The 25246-nt window shown below is 35.1% G+C and overlaps 1 protein-coding gene and 1 pseudogene across 1 annotated transcript; one reads left to right on the top strand and one right to left on the bottom strand.

Moving 5' to 3' along the window:
* Positions 1-3696: 3696 nt before the first annotated feature.
* LOC148860963 (DHHC-type zinc finger family protein) lies at positions 3697-8028 on the bottom strand. Its single transcript, XM_088982739.1, has 9 exons — positions 7741-8028; positions 7078-7191; positions 6659-6985; positions 6364-6432; positions 6173-6244; positions 5925-6053; positions 5708-5788; positions 4430-4597; positions 3697-4335 (listed from the first exon to the last, which is right to left on the bottom strand). Exons 1-9 carry the CDS (start codon positions 7822-7824, stop codon positions 3829-3831), a joined length of 1551 nt encoding a protein of 516 aa, XP_088838865.1. The 5' UTR covers positions 7825-8028; the 3' UTR covers positions 3697-3828.
* Positions 8029-13293: 5265 nt separating this feature from the next.
* On the top strand, positions 13294-15883 carry LOC148860962 (G2/mitotic-specific cyclin S13-6 pseudogene; annotated as a pseudogene).
* The last annotated feature ends 9363 nt before the right edge of the window (positions 15884-25246 follow it).

Here is a 25246-nt window from a genome sequence, read left to right as displayed (position 1 = left end):
TTAGTTTTAATTTGGGTTTCATATATGGTTTGGTTCAGTGCAAGATTGATCCCAAAATTTTAGATTTCAAAATCACTAGGAGATGGGTATCACTTACTAGATAAGTGTAGAAATATAAACTTTCCCTTGTCCCCACATAAATCTGAAAAAAGAACATGGGATTCTTGGTCCATTGGAACCAAAATCCCATTGACCAACATTCCCCCCTCTCAAAATCCAAAAAAAGAATGCCCTTTTGAAATGGTCCATTGCAAGTGACCAACTTTAAGTAGATCCATTTTTTGGATAAATTCCAAAAACAACCTTGGGAGTATGTCACTTGAAATGGACAAATCATTAAATCATATGGTAAAAGACTTGTAACTTACCCTTTGAGGCTTTTGAATAAAAATTAGTCTGATTTTTAAGGGTGTTAATGGATCGGTTTTGGACAGTACCCCAATGAGTCCAAAACCAATTTGGACAGACCAACAAGACATATTGGATTGGACCAATTCAGTCTAAAATATTTATTAGATTTGATTGGATCTGGTTTGTCCGTAATAAATTTATATTGGATTGGGTTGGATTAAGCCAATATCTGATCCATTGGTATAATATAAAATATAGGTGTTAATGGACCAAGTTTTGGTTGAAACCAATCTAAATTAAAACGATTTTGAATAGATTGGAGGGTCCAGACATTGAATTGGACCAGTCCAAAATGATTCATAATATTCGTTGGATTGGATTAGACCTGGTCCATTTGTAATGACTCACATTGGATTGGACCGGATTGGATCAAATGTAGTCTAATTAACCCCCCTACTTGTGTCCATAATCTCTCAGGTTATCTAACTTTTGAATGAGAATCGACTAAACCCCTTTCTTTTTTGAGTTTCTGAATGAGAATCGAAAACTAGAGAAGAGTCAAAGTTAGGCACATTTTCAGATAAACTAGCGGGGACCCATGTGATGCATGGGATTTGTTAAGGAAACCTAAACAATAAAACACATAAGAGTATACAATAGTTTTATATCTCTAACTTTTTAATAATAATTAATTATTTATATTTTATAATTTTCTTAATAACTTTTTGCAATACAAAAATAACAATAATTTATTTAAGCTAAGCTTGTTCATCGAAATGATGGAAACAACCAACCCAACCAGCTCGACCCAAATTGCTCAATTTCCAATATTTCCGATTGAAATTGGGATCGGTTTCGTTGTGTCCATTTACAGATATATATTAATATTTTTATATTAAATATAATTTTTTAATATGGGAAAATGGAGAAATTCCTATATTTTGTAGTCTCAAATATTTTATATTAAAATTTTACTTTTTAATAACATTATTGTAATTTTTAAAATTTTAAATTAAGTTTTTAATGTAATCATTTAAACCAATTGAGCAAACGAAAAATCAACCCAAACCAATACAGCCCGATTTAGTTGGTTTCCACTAATGTTTAGTAGTTTTGGGTGATCAACTCCCTAACCTACCCATGTCAATTTGGTTGGCCAAATAGCCTATAATTGAACCAAACCAGGCCATGATCAACACTCATAATTTCATCTAAATTAATATTTTTATCTCTAATAAATAAAAGTAGTTTAATCTCCAATAATTATTAAAAATTTATAGCAAAAATGCAAACAAAAAATCAACCCAAACCAATACAGCCCGATTTAGTTGGTTTCCACTAATGTTTAGTAGATTTTGGGTGACCAACTCCCTAACCTACCCATGTCGATTTGGTTGGCCAAATAGCCTATAATTGAACCAAACCAGGCCGTGATCAACACTCATAATTTCATCTAAATTAATATTTTTATCTCTAATAAATAAAAGTAGTTTAATCTCCAATAATTATTAAAAATTTATAGCAAAAAAGCACAATAATTGAAAATATATTGATAATGAAAATAAAATAATTACAATAATTACAAAATATACTAAAAATACTCAAAATATATTAAGTTAGTCAATAAATATTATAATCTCAAAAATACAATAAATACAATAAGTATAAATACAAATATAGATTTATACATAATTATTGAAAATATATTTATAAAAAAACTATAGATTAAGATTTTAAAATCATTATTAATGAATATTATTTTTTTTGAAAGTTATTTTTCTAGAATTAATAATTGATATAAGTAAAATTGATTATTTAAAATATCATTTTATTATTTAAATAATATCCTTATTTAAATTTTATAATTTTATTTATTAATTGAATTTATATAATCTATAAAATTATAATTTATTCTATTATTACACAATTTGATTATTAATTTTGTAAAGTTTTAAATTATTATTAATTTTAATATTATGTTATGATTTTTTATTTTATTATTTTTAATTTATTGTATAATTCTATTATTTTAACTATTTAAAATATAGTTATGTTAAATGTTTCGTTATTTAAATATTTAAATAGTATATAAAATACTTAGAAACTTATTTTTGAGTTTAGGATATTTAGTTATTGAAATATTTAAATAATATTTTATTTTTTAATTTTAAGATAAATGTTCTATTATTTGAATAACATTTAAATTGAATAATCTGGAAAATCATAATTTATATTGTTAGTACATAATTTTGTGATGATTTGTGTAGAAATATAAAAGTATTACTTATATGAATATTATTAAATCTATTATAATTATTTTTTTTGTGTTTTTAATAAATATTTTAAAGTTATTATATAATTTGTTAAAATATTTAAGTAATTTTTAAAATTTTAATTTATACTTTCTTTAGATATAAATTGATAAAAAGTGGCAAAGAGGATAAATAGGAATTAGAGATAATTTGGAGAAAAATTCTCTAGTAAATTAGAGATAAGTTCGGAGACAAATAAGAATTGGAGATGATTTAGGAGAAAGTGGGGGAGGTAGTTTAGGATATATTTTAGGAGAAGTGATTGTTGAGGAAGGAGAGCATCTCATTGGTTCTTTATAAAATGACATAGAATAAAAAAATAAAAAATTCAAAAACATGAGAAAATTTCTTGACCGCTTTTACATATAATCTGACTTCATTGCTAACAATGCTCACTTGGATCGGAATGAAGCCAACTTTTGGAGAGGTTCAAATGACTGGATTATTTTCTCTTTTGTCTACATGAATAAAAGTATTTTCCTCTCTCAATAATAGGCCCGAGTATGGGAAATATATTTGCCACAACTTTTTTGTGTGATGATGAGGTCATTTTCTAATAGCCAAGGTCCCCTGTCCACTGCAACATCTCGATCAAAACTGCTCGGAAACTTAACTAAAAATAAAGCCTCTTTTGTTGTGATTCAACCATGAGTACTAGATTCAACCAGACTCTTATTTGTTTCTAGCTTTGTTTATTCTGCCCTTTATCCCTCATGGCTGAAGAAAACCTACTACTGATCTATCAAAGTTACTGATTCCAGCATCCACGGATCCAGTGGAAGCAACTGATAAGGATATTTTTCCGAAGGAAAATTGGCAAAGGAACTTGATTTTTAAAGTTCTCATAGATAAACCCGTGAAGGTTACAGGTTTAAAAGAAATGATTGTTAAGTTAAAGCCTGGAAAGTATATTTACCACAACTGAAGAAGGAGCAGCCCTTCAAAATATATATTTTCACTTCCCAATAAATCAATCATGTGCAGTGTATGTGCTTCGTCTTTTGCGTATCATGAATAGGGTGGGGTGAGTCTATAATAAGAACACAAATATACCCCCATTGGATTTCATAACTCAAGATACACAAAGAATACATATAATTAAAAAACAATCTTTCTCAAAGATTGAGAATCAAATAAAAAAAATCAAACTTGTGAAGGTAGTCGACTATTTGGGGGATGACTCATCCCCGTTCTTCTTCAAGACAGAACATAAAACCTGCCTAGAAATATATGTTTCAAGTTCCTTTGATACTTCTGTTAGTTTCAAATCAAAATTGTCTCGATACTTCTGTTTTGGTGACACCAGAACACCAGGGAAAATAGTTGGGGAACTGGAAAACCGTCTCCTTGGACTTGAAAACTTCCCTGGAGAACCTGGAAGCCATCCTTTGGATACGAGAGGTGATGCTTCTGATCCTGCACCTACTGTACTCATCTGCTGGTTTACCAATGGACCACATTTTGTTTCTAGTGGCAGTGGCTTCAGAGACTCATGTTCTGTATTTGGCTTCTGCTTCATGATTCTTTCTCTGGCTTTCTCAGCTACCATTAGAGCCTTCTCACTGCTCATCTTTATTAGCTTCCAAGGGTTGATGCTTGCACGGAAGTTATTTTTCTTGTTAAAATTGGATGAACCAGGGTCTCCATCAATTCTTATGGATAATCTTGTCAACTGATGAAAAGTTAGACTTGTAGGTTAGTTCCATGATAATAATAGGCAGCTGCCCAGGCTATTAATAATAGGTAAAAGTTGTCTTTCTTCTAACCTGTCTTGTTTTTTCTCCCCCACATAAAAACTTAGATGCAAACCTATGTTTTTCTGGTGACTCAAAGTCGGTGCTCTCATCGGAAGAAGTATCAGAGTCGTCAAATAGTTCTCCGTCAAATTGGTTCTCTTCCTTCATTGCTAGTATATAGTCATATGTTTTCATTCCCTACATCAATTAGAAAGAAGTTCTTATGTTGGCACAAGTATGCAGATAATTTTTGGGATAAAAAGGAAAGAATAGAAAGGATAAAATAGTTTTAAACAAATTCTACGAGGCAGAAATTTACTTGAGACGGAAATAATAAGAAATAAAGACTTTGTTAACAGAAAATCTTTAGAATCCAAGCACAAAAGGTGATTTCTTCAAGATGCTGTGATCACATGAGATGAGCTCACTTATCTTTGCATCCTAGACTTTGAAAGTAAATAGTCATCAATAATCACTAAGTTATGATCATTATATGTCAGTGTTGCCAAGATGAATCTTCTCAATAAACTATTAGGACAAGAAGGTTCAGAATACTTTATTCCTTGAGTGTTTCCCCAGGATGGAGATCCCACCTAACTCCCCGCACTCCCCGGAAAAAGACATAGAAGAAGAAAGGATAAAAAAGAAAAAAAGGATGACAATCATTATTTTGTGCAGGCTAAATAACTTCTTCACAATGTGTTGTTAAAGAACAAACCTAACATCTGATCAACAACTAGCAAAAGCAACTGGTGAAAACAAGAAGAATATGCAAAACAGAGCAATTCAAGAAAGCACATAGAGATTTTCATGGTTCAGCTTTTAGCCTACATCCATGGACAATGGAGGAGCAGAAATCCACTAGAAAACGACAATGGAGGGTACAAAGTTGAGCAACCTCTTACTCACACAGAAAGCCCTAAAACCATTGGCATATACCCGAGCTACACTCTCAAACTTGCTCTATAGACCCCCCCCCCCCCCCCCCCAACAACAACTTAACATTACATATTCGGGTCAGTCCCATATGCTGAAAACCTCAATGAAATTTTCCCTTCAGGTTTTTCTCCACAGGTTGGGTCATAAGTGGGCCATAACAAGAATCAAGGCACAACTCAACAATATAGTTTGTTGTTTGAAAGTAGAGGTAATATCTATATATCTATAATTCTATCAAACTGGGCTTCTAATTAGATGTTAAATCAGTACGGTGGGAGAATTCCATGTGCTTCATTCCATTCTCTACTCTTTTCTAGACAACATTTTTAAATAACAGCATTAAGTAGAGAAAACCATCCATGAAAATACCTTTCTAATGAGAACCAAGTGAAAGAAGAAAAGCTGCCCCAGTGCTGCTGAACTGTATGCCGTCATTAAAACCAAGAAAACCTATTGCACATTGTACTAAAAATCAGCAAGAATTATAAATTTAAGAAATTAAGATAGTTCACTGAATTCCACATGGCAATAGTATGCTCAAAAATAAAAAAAGAAAAAAAGAAAAAGAGAGTTCATCAGAAGTTACTGATATTGCTGCAATAACTCCTCGTGGTATCTCTATATGGATTTTTTTCACCACTTCCTGCTCAATCCCTATCTTATCCACAAAACATCTGATGAATATAGCAATTGCACTCCCTCCTTCCATAACTAGCTGCATTGATTAAAATAAACAGAGAATAAGAACAACCAGTAAACAATTCAAGGACCTGAAGTCTTTTTCAGGATTATTCCTAGTTCAACTTGAATGTTTAAAGAACAGAAGCAACTGACCATTATCAATACAAAAACCATTAGAAGAATGAAGGTGGTGTAGTTCTTTTTTCCGATGCAGTTATTTAACCACTGGAACAACAAAAAACAATCATAACCTAACTCCTTTTGTTAAACAAGCAAAATATCACACATCTGAGCAGAGATAAGGTATAAAAGAAAATAGGGAAAAAAACATCTCTGCTGCTTACCCTACAATGATGATCAAATCCTTCAACACACCTGTTGCAGGTCCTACAATGCTTGCTGTGCTTTTTAACCTGATAAAAAACCAAGTAGCTCAAATACTCAAATATGTATACTGGCGGTACACTAAGCTATAACTTGTTTTAGTTTCAGAGACTAGAAACTCCTGTCCCATTAAGTTTTTAGTCATTCTTAGATTATAGCTGTCTCATATATGGAGAGTTGTTATCCTCTACCCTCCAAATCTTTTAATTCCAGAAAACGACACCATGAATGATGGAAATTACTTAACAAACAAACCTCAAAATCACATAGTGAGCAAAATGTGATGTCATCATCTTTCAAATCAGGCATTACTGCATCGTCCTGAATAACAAGAGGGAATGGTAACAAGGGTTCCATCTGCACGCCAGTTTTTAGAGGATCCAAATATCTCCTCCTTATCCAATACTTAAGGATCTTTCTCTCCATCTTCCTGATAAATCTCAGTACAATCTGACACAATAGGTATCCATAGTTCAACTTCGAGATCCCACAAGTTTTTTTACTTCTTTTCTTCTTAAAGCAAGTTTTGTCAGTTGGGTCTATGGCAGTGCATCTTACAAATAGGAAGGCTACCGATAATGCCTGAAATAATGGAAGTCATAATAAATAAAAGTCAGTAAACCAGACCAGAAAAATCAAAATGCAGATTAAACAGAAACAGCAGTGGGAAATACCACGAAAGAAAACAGCGTGACCACCGTGATCTCAACAGTTCTGTTTCCTAGATAAAGTCCTAGGAAGGCGTAGAAGTTAACGACAAGAAAACTGTAAACTGCCATGCCCACGATCTGCAAATCAACAATGATTTATTTCAATGTCATGGAGATTTAAAACAAGATACATGATTTCAAGCTACTCGGACTAATGTACAAACACTAGGTTTCAAAACGAGGACTTCAAAATATAAATATAATTTTAAAGACCAAATTTTATAAGGAGAGTCGTTAAACAGATAAATGTACTGAATCAAGTACATTTTGTCAACTACTTTCAAGCAAATGAAGGTTTTAAAGATTTAAGGTGTGGGCTTGAACTTGGGGGTTCTAAGAATTAACGATTCTAGGTCTAAAATATGAACTATAACAGTTTTAGCACATTTATTCGGAAATTAACGAATAGGGTACAAACTAGGGTTTGTAAACACAGTTTTAACGATCGCAAGGAAGAGACCTAATAAAGTTGCCACTAAATTTTTCTCAAGCTTCAAAAGATTAGATACCTAAAGCCCTAGAGCTTTTCTTCTTAATTTTTTTAGTGGTCGTTTGGGAAAGACGTTCAAATAAAAATCTTAAATTCCAAAAGATTATTGTTTTGGAGGTTACTGATTAGAGGGATACCTGTAATGGGTGGAGAGGGCGCTGCCAGCCATGGCGTCTCATGTTCTTGACTTCGGGAGGAAAATTACAGCTTCGGTCAAACATGGTTGATTCCTAGAGATCCATTAGAAGAACTTCGAACTTTTCTTGATAAAATGGCTAGCTACTTGCTAGTTGTTTTTGGATTCCACGGTCTTCTCGCCGAATATGAACCAACGGTCGAGTCTTCAGAATTTAAAATTTGAACACATAATTTGTTCGGATATATTCCCAGCACACAGTCCCAACAACCGGTCTCGCCACAGTGCCGATCACCGAATTGGAATCTGCTCCTTAAACCAAACTCACAAAGACACATTCGCATCCCACCGTGTATTAAGGAACATCTCCCATAAATAATAATATATAAATACGAGAGATATTCCCGATGTGTGACTAGAACATATGAGACCGGTGTGAAGAGCGCTCTGTAAGAATTTAAAATTTGATAAAAGGTACCTCCATTTTCTCTAAATGACATGAATGTCTTTTTTTATTTGCATAGAAAATACGTTTTTCTTTTTTTAATTCATAATTCATTTCATTGACACGAATGTCTCTTCATCTTAAAATATGAAAATTACCCACTCCTTTCTCAAATAAATAAAAAAAATGAAACCATAAATTTATATATATTACAAAGAAACCTCTACCATTTTATTTGAATATTGAATCCGACCAAAAATTTGATATGATTTATTGGAGCAGTTCAAAGGATTTTAATGTTATATTTAAAAATCTAATCCAATCATAAATCATTCAAAAAATAATAAAATGGTAGTTTGGGGGTTTAAAAGAATTCTAAACAGCTGAATGAGATTTTTTTTTTCAGTTAAATGACAAAACTCTAATAGAGTAGGGTATTTGTCGCTAAGGCTGTGTTTGGTTATAGTGCAAATTCATTTGCATTGATGCAAAAGCATGGTAGTGCAAATGATTGGGCTGCAAGTTTTGATTTATGTTTGTTTCAAATTTTACCTTATTTTGTTTTGCATTAAAAATGAAGTAAAATAAGACATTAAGTAGAATAAAGTAAAATCCAATACAAAATTAAACAAAAATTTGCATTTTTTTCATTTGCATTTCCATACATTTGTATTAGTGCAAATAAAATTGTACCGCAACCAAACACAACAAAAGTGAAAGTTAAGAAGGTCTTTGTCATAAATGAAAGTTTAATGGGTGTATTTGTTACTGACCCCATAGTAGAAGGGGTCTTTGTAATTTATTCTTTTGTTTTTACCAAAACAAGCATTGTCGTGACCATGCCAATCACCCTCTTTGACATACGTACATGATATTTGCTTAGGAGCTTTGTAGTAGTAAAATAATGGAACTTTTTTTTCCTTTTTCAAAATTTTAAGTTCATAATTTTAGCTTCACAGAATCCTCCTCAAGGAGTTTGGATTTCCTCAATATTAGCACCCAATTTTTGCTTGGTCCCTTCACCCTACCTCTTTGTACCTTACTCTTAGACCCAAAAAACTCAAAAACACAACCAGATCAATTTGATACTTCCCAAAACCCAAAATACCCACATCTGACACAATCCACAGGACAAATAACAACCTTGATGTCAACATTAATGCCTGATCAGACACAATCCCTAGACTTAGAAAACTATAACTTAGTTACACATCAGTTTTCATGACTATACTGCAAAGATCCACCGTTTATCACGCCAACTTCCTTTATAATGGCCCCGATCTATGCAACATTCAAACTCCAACTTCTCAAAATTAAATCCAACACACCCATCACCTCAAGACCACTAGAAAATAATCAACTAGAGAATCTAGAGAATCCCACCATCCAACACACCCATCACCTTTATAACGGCCCCGATCTGCATTTTCAAGGATCAATCTTGAACCATAAAACGAACCAGATCTGAAACCAGAAGCAGGAGAGGGATATACTTGATATGGAGAAACAATATCTTCCAATGGAGGTGTTCACGCCCAAGGAAGGAACCAAAAACTGCTCCCACTAAAGATGGCGCAGTGTAGGATATAACAGAATTAGTAATGTTCATCCAACGAACCGAACCCTTCACAAGAATTCGCTGGAGGCAGTGAGCACAACTTCAGATCAGCCTTTCCCCAAAGGCTAATATCAAAATCCAATCTTGATCGTTCCTACTTGTAAGAGGAGATCGAACTGGCAGTTATGGCGACGATAGGAAGGAGGCGGCAAGGAGAAAATAGCTCAGTCTCACTGGGTGCTATGTTCTCTCTCTGAATTTAAATGTGATGATCTTCTAAAAGGTGTCGCCCCCTTCTCCTTTTATAAAATTAAAGGGATCAGCTCCTAATCCCATTAGGAGTTGCTGATCCAAATCAAATTTGGATCTGAATTCCCTTTAAGTGATAAGGATATACCCTTATCTTATCTGCAGATTAGATCAGCCATCTCCTAATCTTATTAGGAGGTTTCCAGATCTAAATCTGTATTTAGATTTGGACTCTCTGAGTGAATAGGGTAAGACCCTATCCTATCTGCTAATCTAGTCTCAGATTCACCCCTTTCTTTAACTGATCAAATCAGCTCGGTTCGAAATGGGATTTAGGTCCAATAAGTATATGTGCTCACTTTGCCTTCCAAACTGCTACCCAATTGGGCTTCCTTGTATGGCGTGGGATCCAAGCTTTGATCTACACATCAGCCACAAGGGTTTGGTCCAACCTTTGTTACAATGCCTAGCCGAATTCATTAGAAAGCCCAGTGAAGCCCCTGAGCTCATCACATGGACTCTATGGGCCCAACACTTACACTAAGTGGTCCTTGAGCCAAGCCACCTTGTAACACCCAATGACTGTGGGCAGATGCAAGATTAGCCTATCAGGTATTACCCTCAATGGTCTTACACTTAACCTCTCAGCCCATAATGATCAAACACTGCCCGATATGAGAGGACATCTCCCTCGGCTGTAAGGAACAGTGCTGCAATCTCTGCTTACATGGATCCCAGGAATTAAAACCTTTTTGCAAACAATTTGAAACTGTAACATATATATATATATATATATATATATATATATATATATATATATATATTTATATCCGTATATAAAATATATTTTGCAAAACAAATCTCAATGATTGAAATCGGCTGCTGGCAGTCTTGGTTTCCATCAGAGAGAGTGCATCCACGATCATTACCTTTGTCTGACAAAGGGGTTGATCCTGTTACTATGATCACTCACTCAGATGAATTCTCGGACTGTCCCAACATACCCAGGTTTTGACCCCCTCTAAGGATCTCACTGATTGGCATATCAAAGATAGCCCAATCCGACACCTAGTGCAATATCATAATCGAGTCTAGGGGTCCAGTGTAACTTTTCAGTTTTGCCCACTAATCTCCAAGGTCTAGGACAATATTGGAAATCTGGTTCGATTCAGGGTTTCAAGTAAACCTACATTGCATATACCTCGGATCTCACCCTGGCAGTTGAGACAAGCCACCCCAATGCTTGGCGACACATCAGTGTTAGCCTTAGCAGGATAAATCTCCCCAGACTTATCCAACGGCTGTGAACATTCTAAACTAACACGAGTCTCGTTAAGTGTCCGGTTTAAGGGTATTACACAGAAACACACCACAAGAACACGAATCAAATATGTACTTTATTCATTTACAATAAATGTCATAAGTACATCAATCTGATTGGAGCTAAGGGCATACAATTGTTTAACAGAAAAACCATAAGCTAAGACCATGATTTGAACTAAAACACTCAATTCACACCTCTTGATCAAAGATCCATCACTTGCATTAGATTCAAAACATTCAAAAGTGCCAACCCACCAAATTTCATTCCAAAATCCCTGTTTGACCCTTCATCAAACAAATATTCTATTTAAACAAATCTTATTGATCCAAACTTGTCAACCATAGATCTCAATCATCCTGACAATGTTTGTCTGATCAGACCTCACCACTGTGTTTAGATACCAAAAAAACCCTAGCACATCAAATTTCATGGCCAGATTCACCCATTTGACCATTAAACTAGAAAGATACCCTTTTGATGCATTAAATTAAATTTGCACATCATTTGTCCCAACCTAAAGCCTCAAAAGGGTGATGGCTGATGTCAGACTCATTCTTGACCAATTAAAATACATGGACCAATGTAACAGAGCCTAATAGGCTTAAAAAGCTCAAAATACTAAGGAGGCCCTTACTTAAGATTAAGAAAAGACAAAATAGTTTTTAAAAGTTCATCAAATTTACGTTTTTTGTCACTGTCAGCCCCAAATACGGGGCTACAACGTATGGCACGCCCCAAGCTCCCATTGGACACACAAATCCCTCGAAAACCACTCCCAAATGGGATAAAGAGTTTTACCAAATAGGAAAGCTTGACTGGGCACCTATTTCTTTGAAGAATTTTTGCATTTTTGTGGAAAAAATCTCTATGGAATCTCAGGCACTATAGCTGAACAAATTCAGACTTCACCCCCTCCCATTCTCTATAAATATTGACCCAATTCGAGCTTAAGAAGGGGGCTGAAGGGAGGAAATCTGAGAGAGGTCTCTAGAGAAACAAAGAGAGAGAAGGAGGTGGGCAGTTTTCTAACTTCTGTAACATACCCATTCTAATTGAAATCCCGAAATCCTTGAAGCCAAGCTGAACCCTCATCCTCTGTCTTTTAAACTTAACACCAGAATCATTTAGCCCAGCTCCTGCCTTGCTCAAGTTTCGCTTAAAGTCCTTTTAGCTTCTGGCAAACTCCCGTCAAGGTACATACAAAAGGTAAGTCTTTTTTTAGTTTTTCTAGGTTGCTTGAGGTTCTAAAATATTGGAGAACCATCATTTTCAATTTCTTCCTGACTGAGAATATAGGTAGAGAGGTGAGGGCCTTAGGAAAATCAGTACCTAAGACCCGATAACATCATCTCAAAATCGGTCATAGGGGAAGTTGAAACATGTTCCTCTGGATTTAAGAAATTTTTGCAACTATTTATGTTTTTCTCCAAAAATAACTGAGCTTGAATAACTTCTGTTTTGGGTTGCTAAAGCAGCTTGGAGAGAGGGGTGCCTAATAACTTCCCTCTTCCAATCCTTGGAACATGAAATCTCTAGGTTGTGTGCCTTTTCCTCGGAGGACGGAGTCACTATCAAAGACTTAAGTCGAGTTTTGAAATATGAAAATGAGGGCCCATTTCCTTTAAAAAATGGGTGGCGGCTCCAACTCTTTGAGCCGGTATGAGCTTCTTGGAGCTTACACTCGTAGAATCCTCCTCACACCCACCTCACAGCATGTTGCAAATGCACATTGAGAACATCTCCAATGCTTGTATATTTTCATTGATAGGGAAATATTCCTAATGCTTGGTGCGAGTACTATGAGGTGGGTGTGAGGAGGATTTAGTGAAGAGAAAATTGGGAGATTCATATCAAGATAGGACTTACAAAATTTCTTGATCCTCTAGAATCATATACATGACAAGTTCTAATCTCCCACAAGCACTACTAGAAAATTCATCTATAGAGGCGGCCATAACTGCCTCCAAAACCTTACAAAATGCCTCTAAAGGTTATAAGAGGTGACCAGGTAAGTGCCTTTAAAAGCACTATTGCTAAATGTTTTAGAAGCGCTTGGTTGAGCATTTGATGCGGACTATAAATTTGCTTCTAAATTGGACTTTTAGAGGCACATACGACTGCCTCTATTGCACTGACGCTAAAAGTCCTATATAGTGGCAATTAAAAGTGCCTCTGAAAGTTCAATTTAGAGGCGCATTTGAATGCATCTAAATGATTTTGCGGCAATTTTATGTGTCTCTAAAAGAAATCTAAGAAAAGGAAAAATCTATATGCCTTAATATGTAGAGGCACTTTTTGGCTGCCTCTAAAGATATATGCTTTAATATTTAGAGGCACTTTTGGCTGCCTCTAAAAAGGTTCCAAATTAAAAAAAAAAGTGCAATATATTGTGAATATTGCTACATAAAAATTCCAATTAATACACCTATATGAAAATATATTCAATCAAAATATAAAACTTATATGAAAATATATATAAAATCTAAAAAGATACACCTTATCCATAAAATTCCAATTGACTTCTATATCATTTTAAGAACAAAAAAAGAAAAAAGAAAAAAAAAACACAACATTCAACCCTCATTATATTCATTCTTCCTTTTGAGTAGATGTCTTTGTTTTTTAACAACCTATAAATCAAATATAGAGTAGTCCAAAAGAAATTCCTTTTAACATCTCAAAAAAAATCTCATTGTAGTCTTCATCCAATCCTTTCTTCCTCTACAACCTGCAAAGAAAAGCAACAAAAAGAAAAAAAAGTAAATAGGTATAATTTTTGTAAATTAATAGCCATTGATTATCTAATCACATATAGCAACAAAAAATGAAATAAAAATAATTATACATAAATTTGTAGTATTTACCAAAAACGAAGGCCAAGCAATAGTAGCTCCAACGAATGTTCCAATTGTCGTATGACGTCCATGAATTATCGGTACTTCAACATATACCTCTAAAAAATCTTGACCCAATTCAGTATCTCCTACTTTTTTACATGGGTCTTTGCTTATAATAATTGCTTTGGCCACAATTTCTTGCTTCCTTAAACTCTTCAAAAAAACCTTAATCATATCCTACAATCAAATTTTTTTATCAAATCCAAGCCATCAAAGTAATATAAGCAAAGAAATATATTTCTCTTCAACTTAATTACCAGATAAGAAAACATACTTAATTGTGGGTTCTTGGACATTTTAGATTTGTTTATGCAATAGAGGCTTTACTTGCTGAACATGGAAAGTCCATTTCAGATTTTGGCATTTGCCATATAGGTCTTTGGCAATGTGGGTTATTGGACATTTTCCAATAGAGGCTTTACTTGTTGAACTGTAAATCTTTTTAGGGCCTTGGCAATGTGCGTTCTCATTGTCCATTTCAGATTTGACATTTGCCATGCAAAGCTCATTCAAGAGAGAGGCGATAAGGTTGTTGTAGTAAGTGAAATAACATACGCCATTAAAAATAAAATGGGATTGGTATAGAAGAGTTGCTTAAGCACAAAAATGAAGGAGCTTCTCATTGGCCACTATTTAATTATGAAGCTTACGATGACCCAGTAGCTGAGATGGTCACTTGGTACCCTAGTATCAAACTTGCATAACTACAGGCTCTTTGTGGTTAGGTCGATGGACCTAATGTAAACCATGCTCTGTCCTTGGTCTCCACCTCTTAATTGGTTCATCCCCCTATCTTTACCTAGACTTGGATGATGATTCTTACCATTTTTCAAAAATATTGTTTTCATTTCATACAATGTTTAAGAAATGAGTGGTTGTTTCATAGTTGCTCCAAAAGAAGCGGCTACTCAAAGCCTGCTTGAAAGAAGGTTTTTGTGAAGCCAACCTCGGACACTGGAATGGAGATAAGCCCCAAAAAGGAAGTGACTCAAACAAAAGAAGGCACTAAAAAGGAGAGCTCTGTATCTCAAAGATCATCTAGGAAGAAAATCCATACTCTCACTTCAATCCTAACTGCTCAAAGCAAGGTTGCTTCGGGCACTGCTGATAAACCCAAGGAACCCATCTGTAGATGCCAATAACCATTTGGCAGTGGTCGACTATGTTGAAGATATATACAAGTTTTACAAGCTCGAAGAGAACACAAGCCGAATTCATGACTACATGGATTCACAGCCTAATATTAACGGGAAGATGAGATCAATCCTTGTAGACTGGTTGATAGAAGTTCATTACAAGTTCAGGCTCAAGCCTGAAACTCTCTACCTTACCATCCATGTAATTGATCGGTTCCTATCTATGAAAGTAGTTCCAAGGAGAGAGTTGTCATTACTTGGCATTGGTGCTATGTTCATAGCCAGCAAATATGAGGAGATATGGGCTCCAGAGGTCAATGACTTGGTTCTGATATTAGATAGAACATATGGCAGAGAACAGATTTTGGCCATGGAAAAAGCAATATTGGGCAAGCTGGAATGGACCTTGATAGTCCCTACACCTTACGTGTTCCTTATTCGTTTCATCAAGGCAGCTGCCTCTGATGAGAAGATGGAAAACATGATCTTCTTCATGGCGGAGCTTGGTTTGATGCACTACAAGACAATAAGGTAGTCTATTTGGTTTGTCACTATCAATAAGATAGTCTATTTGTCTTAGATGAATGACTAGAATTAGGCAAGCAAACTTTGAATGATTCTTTAAACAAGAATTATTTTTGTATAAGCATAACAAAGATGAAAAAAAAATATCAGAGAATAGGAAAATGAGCGGGAAAGCTTGAGAGAAAATTATCTTTCTTGTTCACTTCATTACAGATATACAACTATATATATATATAAAAGAGAGAGAGAGAGAAGTTAGTTATTGTAACCAACTCTCTAGCTTAGCTAATTAATATACATATTTCAATTACAATTTGTATTACCCCCCTTCAAGATGAATATGGATATTGAGCATGTTCATCTTGCCTATTAAGCGCTGAAAATGTGAAGGTTGTAGAGCCTTGGTAAATGCATCTGCCACCTAATCAGAAGAAGGAAAATGCAGTAAATGCAGAAAACCACTCTGAATAGGTAATGAAACTGTAATGCGAAAATCAGTGAGCAAAGAAGAAAGCCACATCAATTCACAAGTAGTGGCTGCAATAGCGTGATACTTCGCCTCAGTTGAACTTCATGCCACCAAATTCTGCTTCTTAGACTTCCATGTGATCAAAGAATCACCCAAGAAAATACAGAAGCTAGAAACAGATCTCCTTGTATCTGGGCAACTAGCCCAGTCACTATCAGAGAAAGCCCTCAACTATGTAGAAGAACCTACAGAGAAGAAAATGCCAGATCCAGGGGAAAATTTCAAGTATCTCAACACACGATGTGTAGCTTATAAATGAAGATCAGTTGGTTTATCCATGTATTGAGATAAAATCTGCACAACATAAGAGATGTCGGGATGAGTAAAAGTGACATAAATCAACTTCCCAACCAACTATCTGTAATATAAAGCATCAACAAGAAGAGTACCACTATCCTTGGCCAACTTATGATTAGGATCAATGGGAGTAGAGACAGGTTTGCAGCCCAATTTCCCATGGTCATTCAACAGGTCCAACACATATTTTCTTTGGCAGACTACAATCCCCTTGTCAGATCTTGCAATTTCAAGACCTAAGTACTTCAATGAACCCAAATCCTTATGCTTAAACTTAGAGCTAAGGAATATTTTGAGATCAGCAATGAGTGCAGTGGAGTTACTAGCTATAACAATGTCATCAACATAAACTAACAATGCAATAAATCCTTCAGCAGTGGACCTTGTAAACATAGAGTAATCATCTTTTGATTGAACAAAACCATACTCAAACAATGTTGCAGAATATTTAATGTTCCATTGTCTTGATGCTTGTTTAAGACCATACAATGATTTGTTTAGTTTGCACACTAATATGGATTCTGTTGGATAGTGAGGAGATTTATCAACAGCATAACCCAAAGGAAGATCCATATAAACATCTTCCTCCAAATCACCATATAAGAAAGCATTGTTAATATCAAGTTGAGCTAGATACCGACCAAAATGAGCTGCCAAAGCAAGAAACACCCTCACAGTAGTTTGTTTTGCAACAAGGCTAAAAGTCTCCTGATAATCAAGTCCTTATTGGCTATAACCTTTAGCCACTAATCTAACTTTATGTCTTTCTATGCTTCCATCAGATTTTAACTTCACCTATTATACCCATTTACAATCCACTGCATGTTGATCTAGAGGTAAGGGAACAATTGGCCAAGTGTTGTTTTCTTCCATAGCAAGTAATTCAGCTCACATGGCTTCTTGCCAATGGTTGTGATCCTTATTTTGAGAATAGGATTTTGGTTCATCAAGAAGAGACAAAGCAGCAATAAAAGTAGAATGAGAATTAGAAAGTTGGGATGCTGAGAGGAAATTCTGAATAGAATGTGCTGTAGATAGATGGGATGATTTAGTAGGTAAGTTATGATGATATGTAGCTAGATACTGAGGTGGTTTTGTCACTCTTGTACTCCTTCTTAGAGGCATAGAATCAAAACAAACCTCTGACTGCAGATGAGTAGCATGGGGATGTGCATCAGCAGGAGAAGTAGGAAGATTATCAGACACAAGAGTGGATGAGTTAGGATTGGAAGGAATAGAAGTTGATGAGGAAGAAGCATTGTCAGCTGGAATTTGAGGTTGTGGTAAAGGATGAATGGTAGAGAAGTCAAATAAGGAGGATTATGCATCATGAGTATGCATAGAGGATGTAGCAGAGGGTGAATAAAAGGGAAATTCAGACTCAAAAAATACTACATCCGTAGAGATGAATATAGAATGATCATCAAGATTATAGAGTTTGTATCCCTTCACCCCACTGGGATATCCCACAAAAACACATTTTATGGCTCTTGGGTGGAACTTCTTTCTATTATGTTGTAAAGTGCTGGCAAAACATAATGAGCCATAAACTCTAAAATGGCTATATTGGGGAGCTTTATGAAACAAACATTCAAATGGTGTAAGATTATTCAGAACAATAGTTGGAAGTCTCTTGATGATATATGCAGTGGATCTTGGACCTGATCTTGAAGCGGCGGACGAACGGAAAGTAAGAAGTTCGAAGAAGATTGTAGACTGAGAAATTTTCTTCTCAAGAACTGTCGAATTTGTAGCTCTCCCAACTCTCTTCTTGGTTCCAACGAAGCTAGGGACGATCTCCGACAAATCCATTGATGAAGAACTATTGGTTGTTCTTAGCAGTTCTGACGATGCTAGTGATGGAGAAATCTTAGATGTTTGGAAAAAATCTCAAGCTTCTCCTATTTTGATTCTATGAAAACCTCAAGCTCTGATACCATAACAGAGATGAAAAAAATATCAAAGAGCAGGAAAATGAGCGGGAAAGCTTGAGAGAAAATTATCTTTCTTGTTCACTTCATTACAGATATACATATATAAAGAGAGAGAGAGAGAAGTTAGTTATTGTAACCAACTCTCCAACTCAGCTAACTAATATATATATTTCAATTACAATTTGTATTAAATCAATTCAGCTTAGTTGTTGATTTTTCAAAATAAATGAAGATTATTTGGCTTGTCAAAAAAAAGTTTAAGAAATGACAAGATCATTATCTACTGTCAAAGGGCATTAACTGCCTAAGAAAAAAATCACTTGTTAAGCATCTCCACATCATCAAGTGGATGATGTGGTTTTGGAATATTTAAAATCCTATAGGAAAAAAATGATATTGAAATGGTTTTGGAACTTACCTTAGGTCTATGACAAGAAGCAGCCGTCCCTTTTCTAGATAATGGAATCTACAAGTGACAAAAATCCGCGTGTATTGGTATTGTTTTTTATGTGTTTTTCTTTTCTTTTTTTTTCTTTTTTTTTTGAAACTAGTTCAGAGGGGCCAGTTTAAGGCTGGTCTATCCTCTGAACCACTCGTTGACCTGAAACACCCTCTATAAGGGTGTATCTGGAAGGCTCTGATATGATACATATAGGTCGATACGTGACAAAATTTTGATCCTTGGTCTCCCAATCAATGCATGGTCTTATAGTCCTAGACTTTGAATCCCATGTTGAACCAAAAGGGAGACTGGAGTAACCAGTAACCACAATTCACAATAAGCCACACAAGCCAGATACATGTGTAAGGAACTGATGTATGTTGGATTTTAATCTCATAAGAGATTAAATCCAATGGGTTTGATTGGTCAATTACATGAGAAATTGCACCTGCACACTTGGTTGAAAAATCAGTTTTTCTCTTACAAAAAAACCCAGTTTTGAACTTGTCCCACATTGGATAATTACAAGATTTGTTTTCAGTATTTCAATAAGAGTTGATTTACACTCCTTAGAATTAGTAGATGAGAGTATGGGGATTCGATACCGCGCAATGCGCGTGCGTGTGTGTGTGGTGCAATGAGGCGCTTTAGAGGCGCACATTGCTCGCACTTCGCGTGGCTCACGATGGGCGGCTCTGGTTTTGGTGCGTTGATCACCGTTGATGAGATCAACGGTCACGATTCGATCGGGTGTGATCAAGAGGCACAATTCAAAGTTAAAAGTCACCGACTGTTAACAACTTTTTAAACAGTCACAATGGTTGAAATTGTGACTGTTCAAGGTGCCTTCTCTAAATCAGCACCTACTTTTTCCTCATACCTCTTCACAAATTATTTAAGGAGCATGAATCAGACTTCAAAACACACAATTTCAAAATTCACAATCTCTCTCTCTCAGTCCGGTCAGCTACAGTCTCACAGAAGGTTTCTTTAGAGACTCTTCAACTTTGCTGGTTACAGATTCTCGCCCAAGGCTCTGTTGTATCCTGGGAACAAATTTTCCTGTAACCCAACAACAAACTCAATAAAACTGAGTGGGGGGCAAATAACGTTCTAAAGATAGTGTCTTTAGACGCGCCTCAAAGCTTCTCCTCCAAAGTTACAGTGACCCCATCTTCCCCAACAATGTATGTATATTTTAATAAATGGTGATTGACCCAAAGTTATAAAACCATAGATAATCCCCAGTTGTAGTCCTCAAATCAAAGCTTTCTTGATTTGGAAAAGAGTATAAAAACAAATATATACAATATAAATATATATAGAATAATACAAAGTATGCACTCCTTCCAAACTGAGCATTGAGGTCAGATGCACAAGAAAAAGACGACACATTAACATTCACCTCGCCGCACATTGGAAATATCAATTACTGGCCACTTTACATCATTGATATTCTTGATGTAGGGCTGGATGAACATGACCAACAAGGTGTTGTGATGTGTAGATTCGACCCCAAAAAAGACATGCAAAAGCAAGACAATACACCAGCAAGTACATAGGCCGTAAAACGGTCCAGGTTCACGCTAGTTAGTCACTATTCACTAGGATTTGTGGGATTTGACGATAGATATGAGTGTATAAAATACAAATAGCGATCAATTAATAGAGCTAACATTCTTCATTGTGATCAAAGATAATAGAGCCACGTTTTGTGTCCCCTAGAGTTCCCCCATTCACTTCAGCCAGGACTCCATTTGCCCAGAATTCTTGCCACAACAACTACTTGGCTGAAGTGTTTGGGGGAACTCTGGGTGCCGCCTAACACTAGGTGCAAGCAAAGGTTTTTTGTTAATGCAAAATATGTTTGGTGTTGGTGGGGATAAAAGCGATGCGAGTTTCTTTAAGCCTCCATTCGCTTTTTGGTAAGTTATTTACATTTATCTAAGTATATTTATCTATGTTCTTTTATTTTTCATATAAATAAGATAACGACCATTTTATTTATAAAATACCTTAAAATAATTGCTTGTAAATTTTGAGGTGATATTGATGAAAATTGTTTCCTTGTTTGTTTCAAAAAAAATACTTGTTTCTTTGTGGGATTGGTATCCTTCTCTTTACCAATTCCCGTAGCCTTTCTTATATAATCTTCTTTCTTTATTTTCACTTGGCATATGGTTTATTTTGTAGATTTTCATTTGTTTTGAAGCTACATGCTATATTGGGGATAATATCGGTTCAATTTCATAGTCAAGGTGCCTAAAATGGCTCATCAATTGGTAAGGTTTATTATTGGTATTGCTAGTTGTAGTGGTGAGTTGGGCTTAGTGCTTTCACCTTGGTTGGCATGGCCATGGCTATGGGGATGGGCTACCAGCTTGTCAATATGAATTTCTTTGCATGAACATAGACAGCCAGAGTTTTCTTGCAAAATCCGGTCAGTATTCTTTGCCGGTGGTTCTTCTTTATTTATTTGCTTTAGGTTGTTGTATAGCATATGTTCAATAGTCAAACGGCTCATGTCCCACTTTTGACATGGCACAAATTGGTGTAAATTATAATTTTTTGATGAATAAAATGCAAGTAATAAAAAATGGAGCAAATTAAAAGAGCACCTTAGAGATATTTTTTTTCTTTTTTTCTTTTATCTTTTAACCAATAAAAAAGACAAAAATGTGGAGGTGACTTAGTTTGGACTTTATGTTTAATCTAATTAATCGAAAAAATAATCAATCACATTAAAGATATTGTATTTGATCACAATTTATAATAGTGTATTTACCAAAGAATCCACTTGTGATTTCTTGCTTTCTTACTGATTCACTTTTTGGTTTCACATTATAGTTTCTATTGGATTTTAATCTCATAAGAGATTAAATCCAATGGGTTTGATTGGTCAATTACATGAGAAATTGCACCTGTACACTTGTTTGAAAAAATCAGTTTTTCTCTTACAAAACCCAGTTTTGAACTTGTCCCACATTGGAAAATTATAAGTTTTGTTTTCAATATTTCAATAGGAGCTGATTTACACTCCTTAGAATTAGTAGAGGAGAGTATGGGGATTCGATACTGCGCACGCGTGTGCGTGCGTGTCTGTGGCGCAATGAGGCGCTTTAGCGGCGCACTTTGCTTGCACTTCGCACGCATCGGCTTGCGATGGGAGGCTTTGGTTTTGGTACATTGATGAGATCAACGGTCACGATTCGATCGGGTGTGATCAAGAGGCACAATTCAAAGTTAACAGTCACCAACTGTTAACAACTTTTTAAACAGTCACAATGGTTGAAATTGTGACTGTTCAAGGTGCCTTCTCTAAACCAGCACCTACCTTTTCCTCATACCTCTTCACAAGTTATTTAAGGAGCATGAATCAGACTCCAAAAAACACAATTTTGAAATTCACAATCTCTCTCTCAGTCCGGTCTGCTACAGTCTCACAGAAGGTTTCTTTGGAGACTCTTCAACTTTGCTGGTTGCAGATTCTCGCCCAAGGCTCTGTTGTATCCTGGGAATGAATTTGCCTGTAACCCAACAGCAAACTCAGTAAAACTGAGTGGGGGCAAATAACGTTCTAAAGACAGTGTCTTCAGACGCGCCTCAGAGCTTCTCCTCCTAAGTTACAGTGACCCCATCTTCACCAATAGTTTCTTCACCATATACTTTACCTTATATTTATTTTTAGATAATTCTTTTTTTTAGGGAATATTAATAGCATCCAAGTTCAACCTGTAGTTGAGCCAAGGAGGGGTATCATAAAAAAACATGGACAAGTCTTTTAACATATTGAGCAATTGAATGAACAAAGAAGACATAATTAATGCATGTTCTTGTAACATATTTTATCCTATCTATATAAACACTAGCAAGGGTCATTTTTGGACAAAATATTAGCAGATTCTACAATAATAGTATATGCTTGGCATTAATGCTGCAAATACAACACCTTTTTATGAGAAAATGGTGTCTTTTTTTTTGTTTGGAAATGTTGCTATCAGGGAGGACGTTTCTTGGAGAAACAATAATATTTTTTGTTTGGTAGCAATGCTCCAGGAAACATTTTCAGCACTGGTACCTATTATCCAGTTCCACATCATGTCCCTGTCATTGCCACCTCATGTCCCCGTTGGCAACGATGAGTTGCAACTCCATGAAACGCCAAATTCAGCAATGCTCCAAGCCATGTCTTCCCATCCGATTTCCAATGCGTAGCTTGGAGCACCATTTTTTATGGAAAAATGGTTCCAAATGAACAAGCATTTCCTAATGCACCATTTTTTCCGATGTGGCACTGATGTATCGCTATTTTTTGGAGCAACGACATCGATGCCAAACATTCATTTTCTTTGGTGACTTTCAACCACATGACAATAGCTAAATTGAGCAGCATCCTCCACCCGCAACAAAGGCTCAAAGATACCATTACACACAATACAAGGAATAGTAATAGATGAAAATCAATAGTAGTAATGAAACTTATCTAAAAGTATCAATAATTAAGGGGGTGTTCTTTAGTGTGGATGAGAAATTGGTGGGTGTGGACTGGTCCACACCACACCCTATGGCAGGGACCAATCCACACTACACCACAGTTCACAACTGTTCTGAACTGTGGACAAACTATATGGACTAGACGAGTCCACACCCGTAGTGGCATTTTGTAGGTGTACACTTTTTTATTTCATGTATCTCATATACATTTATGAATGATCTACACCAACATTTTAAAAAATGACCAGGAATGGAACCATTCTGGCCATCGGTTTCTAGGTTGACGGTCTGACTGTCCGGTTTGAACGGATGGCCCGTTCTGACAAACAAATTAAAAAAAGTTAAAGATAAAAAATGGTAAAAAATCATTGAACGGGTTGATAGTTCTACTGCCAGGGTAAATGGGTTGTTGACTTTTTCAATAGTTTTTGGCCAAAAAATCTGGTTTGGGGTAAAACAAAACCACTTGCCTAGACGGTTCCCGAGCTAAATGGTACCGTCTAGGTCAATGGTGGTTTGAAAACCTTGATCTACACAGTTAATCATAAATATCTAATTTTTGCAATTTATATGATAAATATATTGAAAAATACATCAATGAATTAATATTAACCAATAAATATTAAATTTTTATAAAAATAATAGTAAAATATTTAAAATATTTAAAATATATTTTAAATATTTAAAAATATTATTTTATTGATAAAAACATTAAAAATTTAAAAATTAAGTAAAATAGTTAATATTTTATTAATAAAAATATTAAAAGGTGGAACAGACAATAGGGTTTCAGCCTTTCGGGGAGAGTGTGAAGCAGGGGATAAAAAATAGTGTGGATGGACTTCAACCACGAATTTTGTCATGGATGAGAAATTGGGGTGTGGATGGGACCGGTCCACGCTATATCGTGGATCATTCTCATCCACAGCCAACCGAACGGGTGTTCATCCCATCCATGAGATGAACACGGTGCCGAACACCACCTAAAAGTGCTTGGTACTGAAATTTTCAGCATCAACTTTTATAAAAACTAAACGTATTAGGGTCCAACATTTTCATTTTTTTATTGTTTTCTTAGTATCTTCATCCCTTTGTTTGGTACAATTTTGTTCCAATGCATAATATATTTACTAGCGGGGACCCATGCGGTGCATGGGATTTATTAAGCGAAAGCTAAATAATAGAAATGGTCATTTACTAAAATACTCCTAATAGTTTCATGGATTTACCAAAATCTACCCTATGGTTAAAATTTTACTAAAACACCACTTATAATTTGTAATGGATTTAATCAATCTTCCATTAGATGACAATGGACAATGACAGTGTTGACCATAATGTTCTTTTAAATAACTTTAATCAAAAGAAAATAAAAATAAAAATACCAACTTTGCCCTTTATAAGACATGAGCAACCACTCTATTGGCTATATTTGGTTGATTTTATTTTCTGTACAAAAAAAGTGTTAAGGGTATTTTTGGAATAAAATAATCATGGGCCTAATAGCAAAACAAACACACCTTAATGAAAGGTTGAAAGGTTGACTAAGTAAATTAGTTGTAAAATATATGGGATGTTTTAATAAAATGAAAACTATAAGGTAGGTTTAAGTAAATATGTAAAACTATAAGATGTGTTCTAGTAAATGACCCTAATAGAATCATATAAGAGTATACA

Source organism: Nelumbo lutea, chromosome 4 (assembly GCF_056320005.1).
Source record: "Nelumbo lutea isolate HS-2025 chromosome 4, American lotus-T2T, whole genome shotgun sequence".
NCBI classification, from domain to species: domain Eukaryota; kingdom Viridiplantae; phylum Streptophyta; class Magnoliopsida; order Proteales; family Nelumbonaceae; genus Nelumbo; species Nelumbo lutea.
Note: the sequence above shows the minus strand (reverse complement) of the source record. Positions and strands in the feature narration are given on the sequence as shown.

What these genes read in the sequence shown, in the direction of transcription:
- LOC148860963 (XM_088982739.1), bottom strand. Translation starts at nt 7,824, where the DNA reads ATGTTTGACCGAAGCTGTAATTTTCCTCCCGAAGTCAAGAACATGAGA. An exon ending in TCACGCTGTTTTCTTTCGTG is followed by an intron (nt 6,986 to 7,077) that starts GTATTTCCCACT and finishes CCATTATTTCAG; the next exon opens with GCATTATCGGTAGCCTTCCT. An exon ending in GCTCACTATGTGATTTTGAG is followed by an intron (nt 6,433 to 6,658) that starts GTTTGTTTGTTA and finishes GTTTTTTATCAG; the next exon opens with GTTAAAAAGCACAGCAAGCA.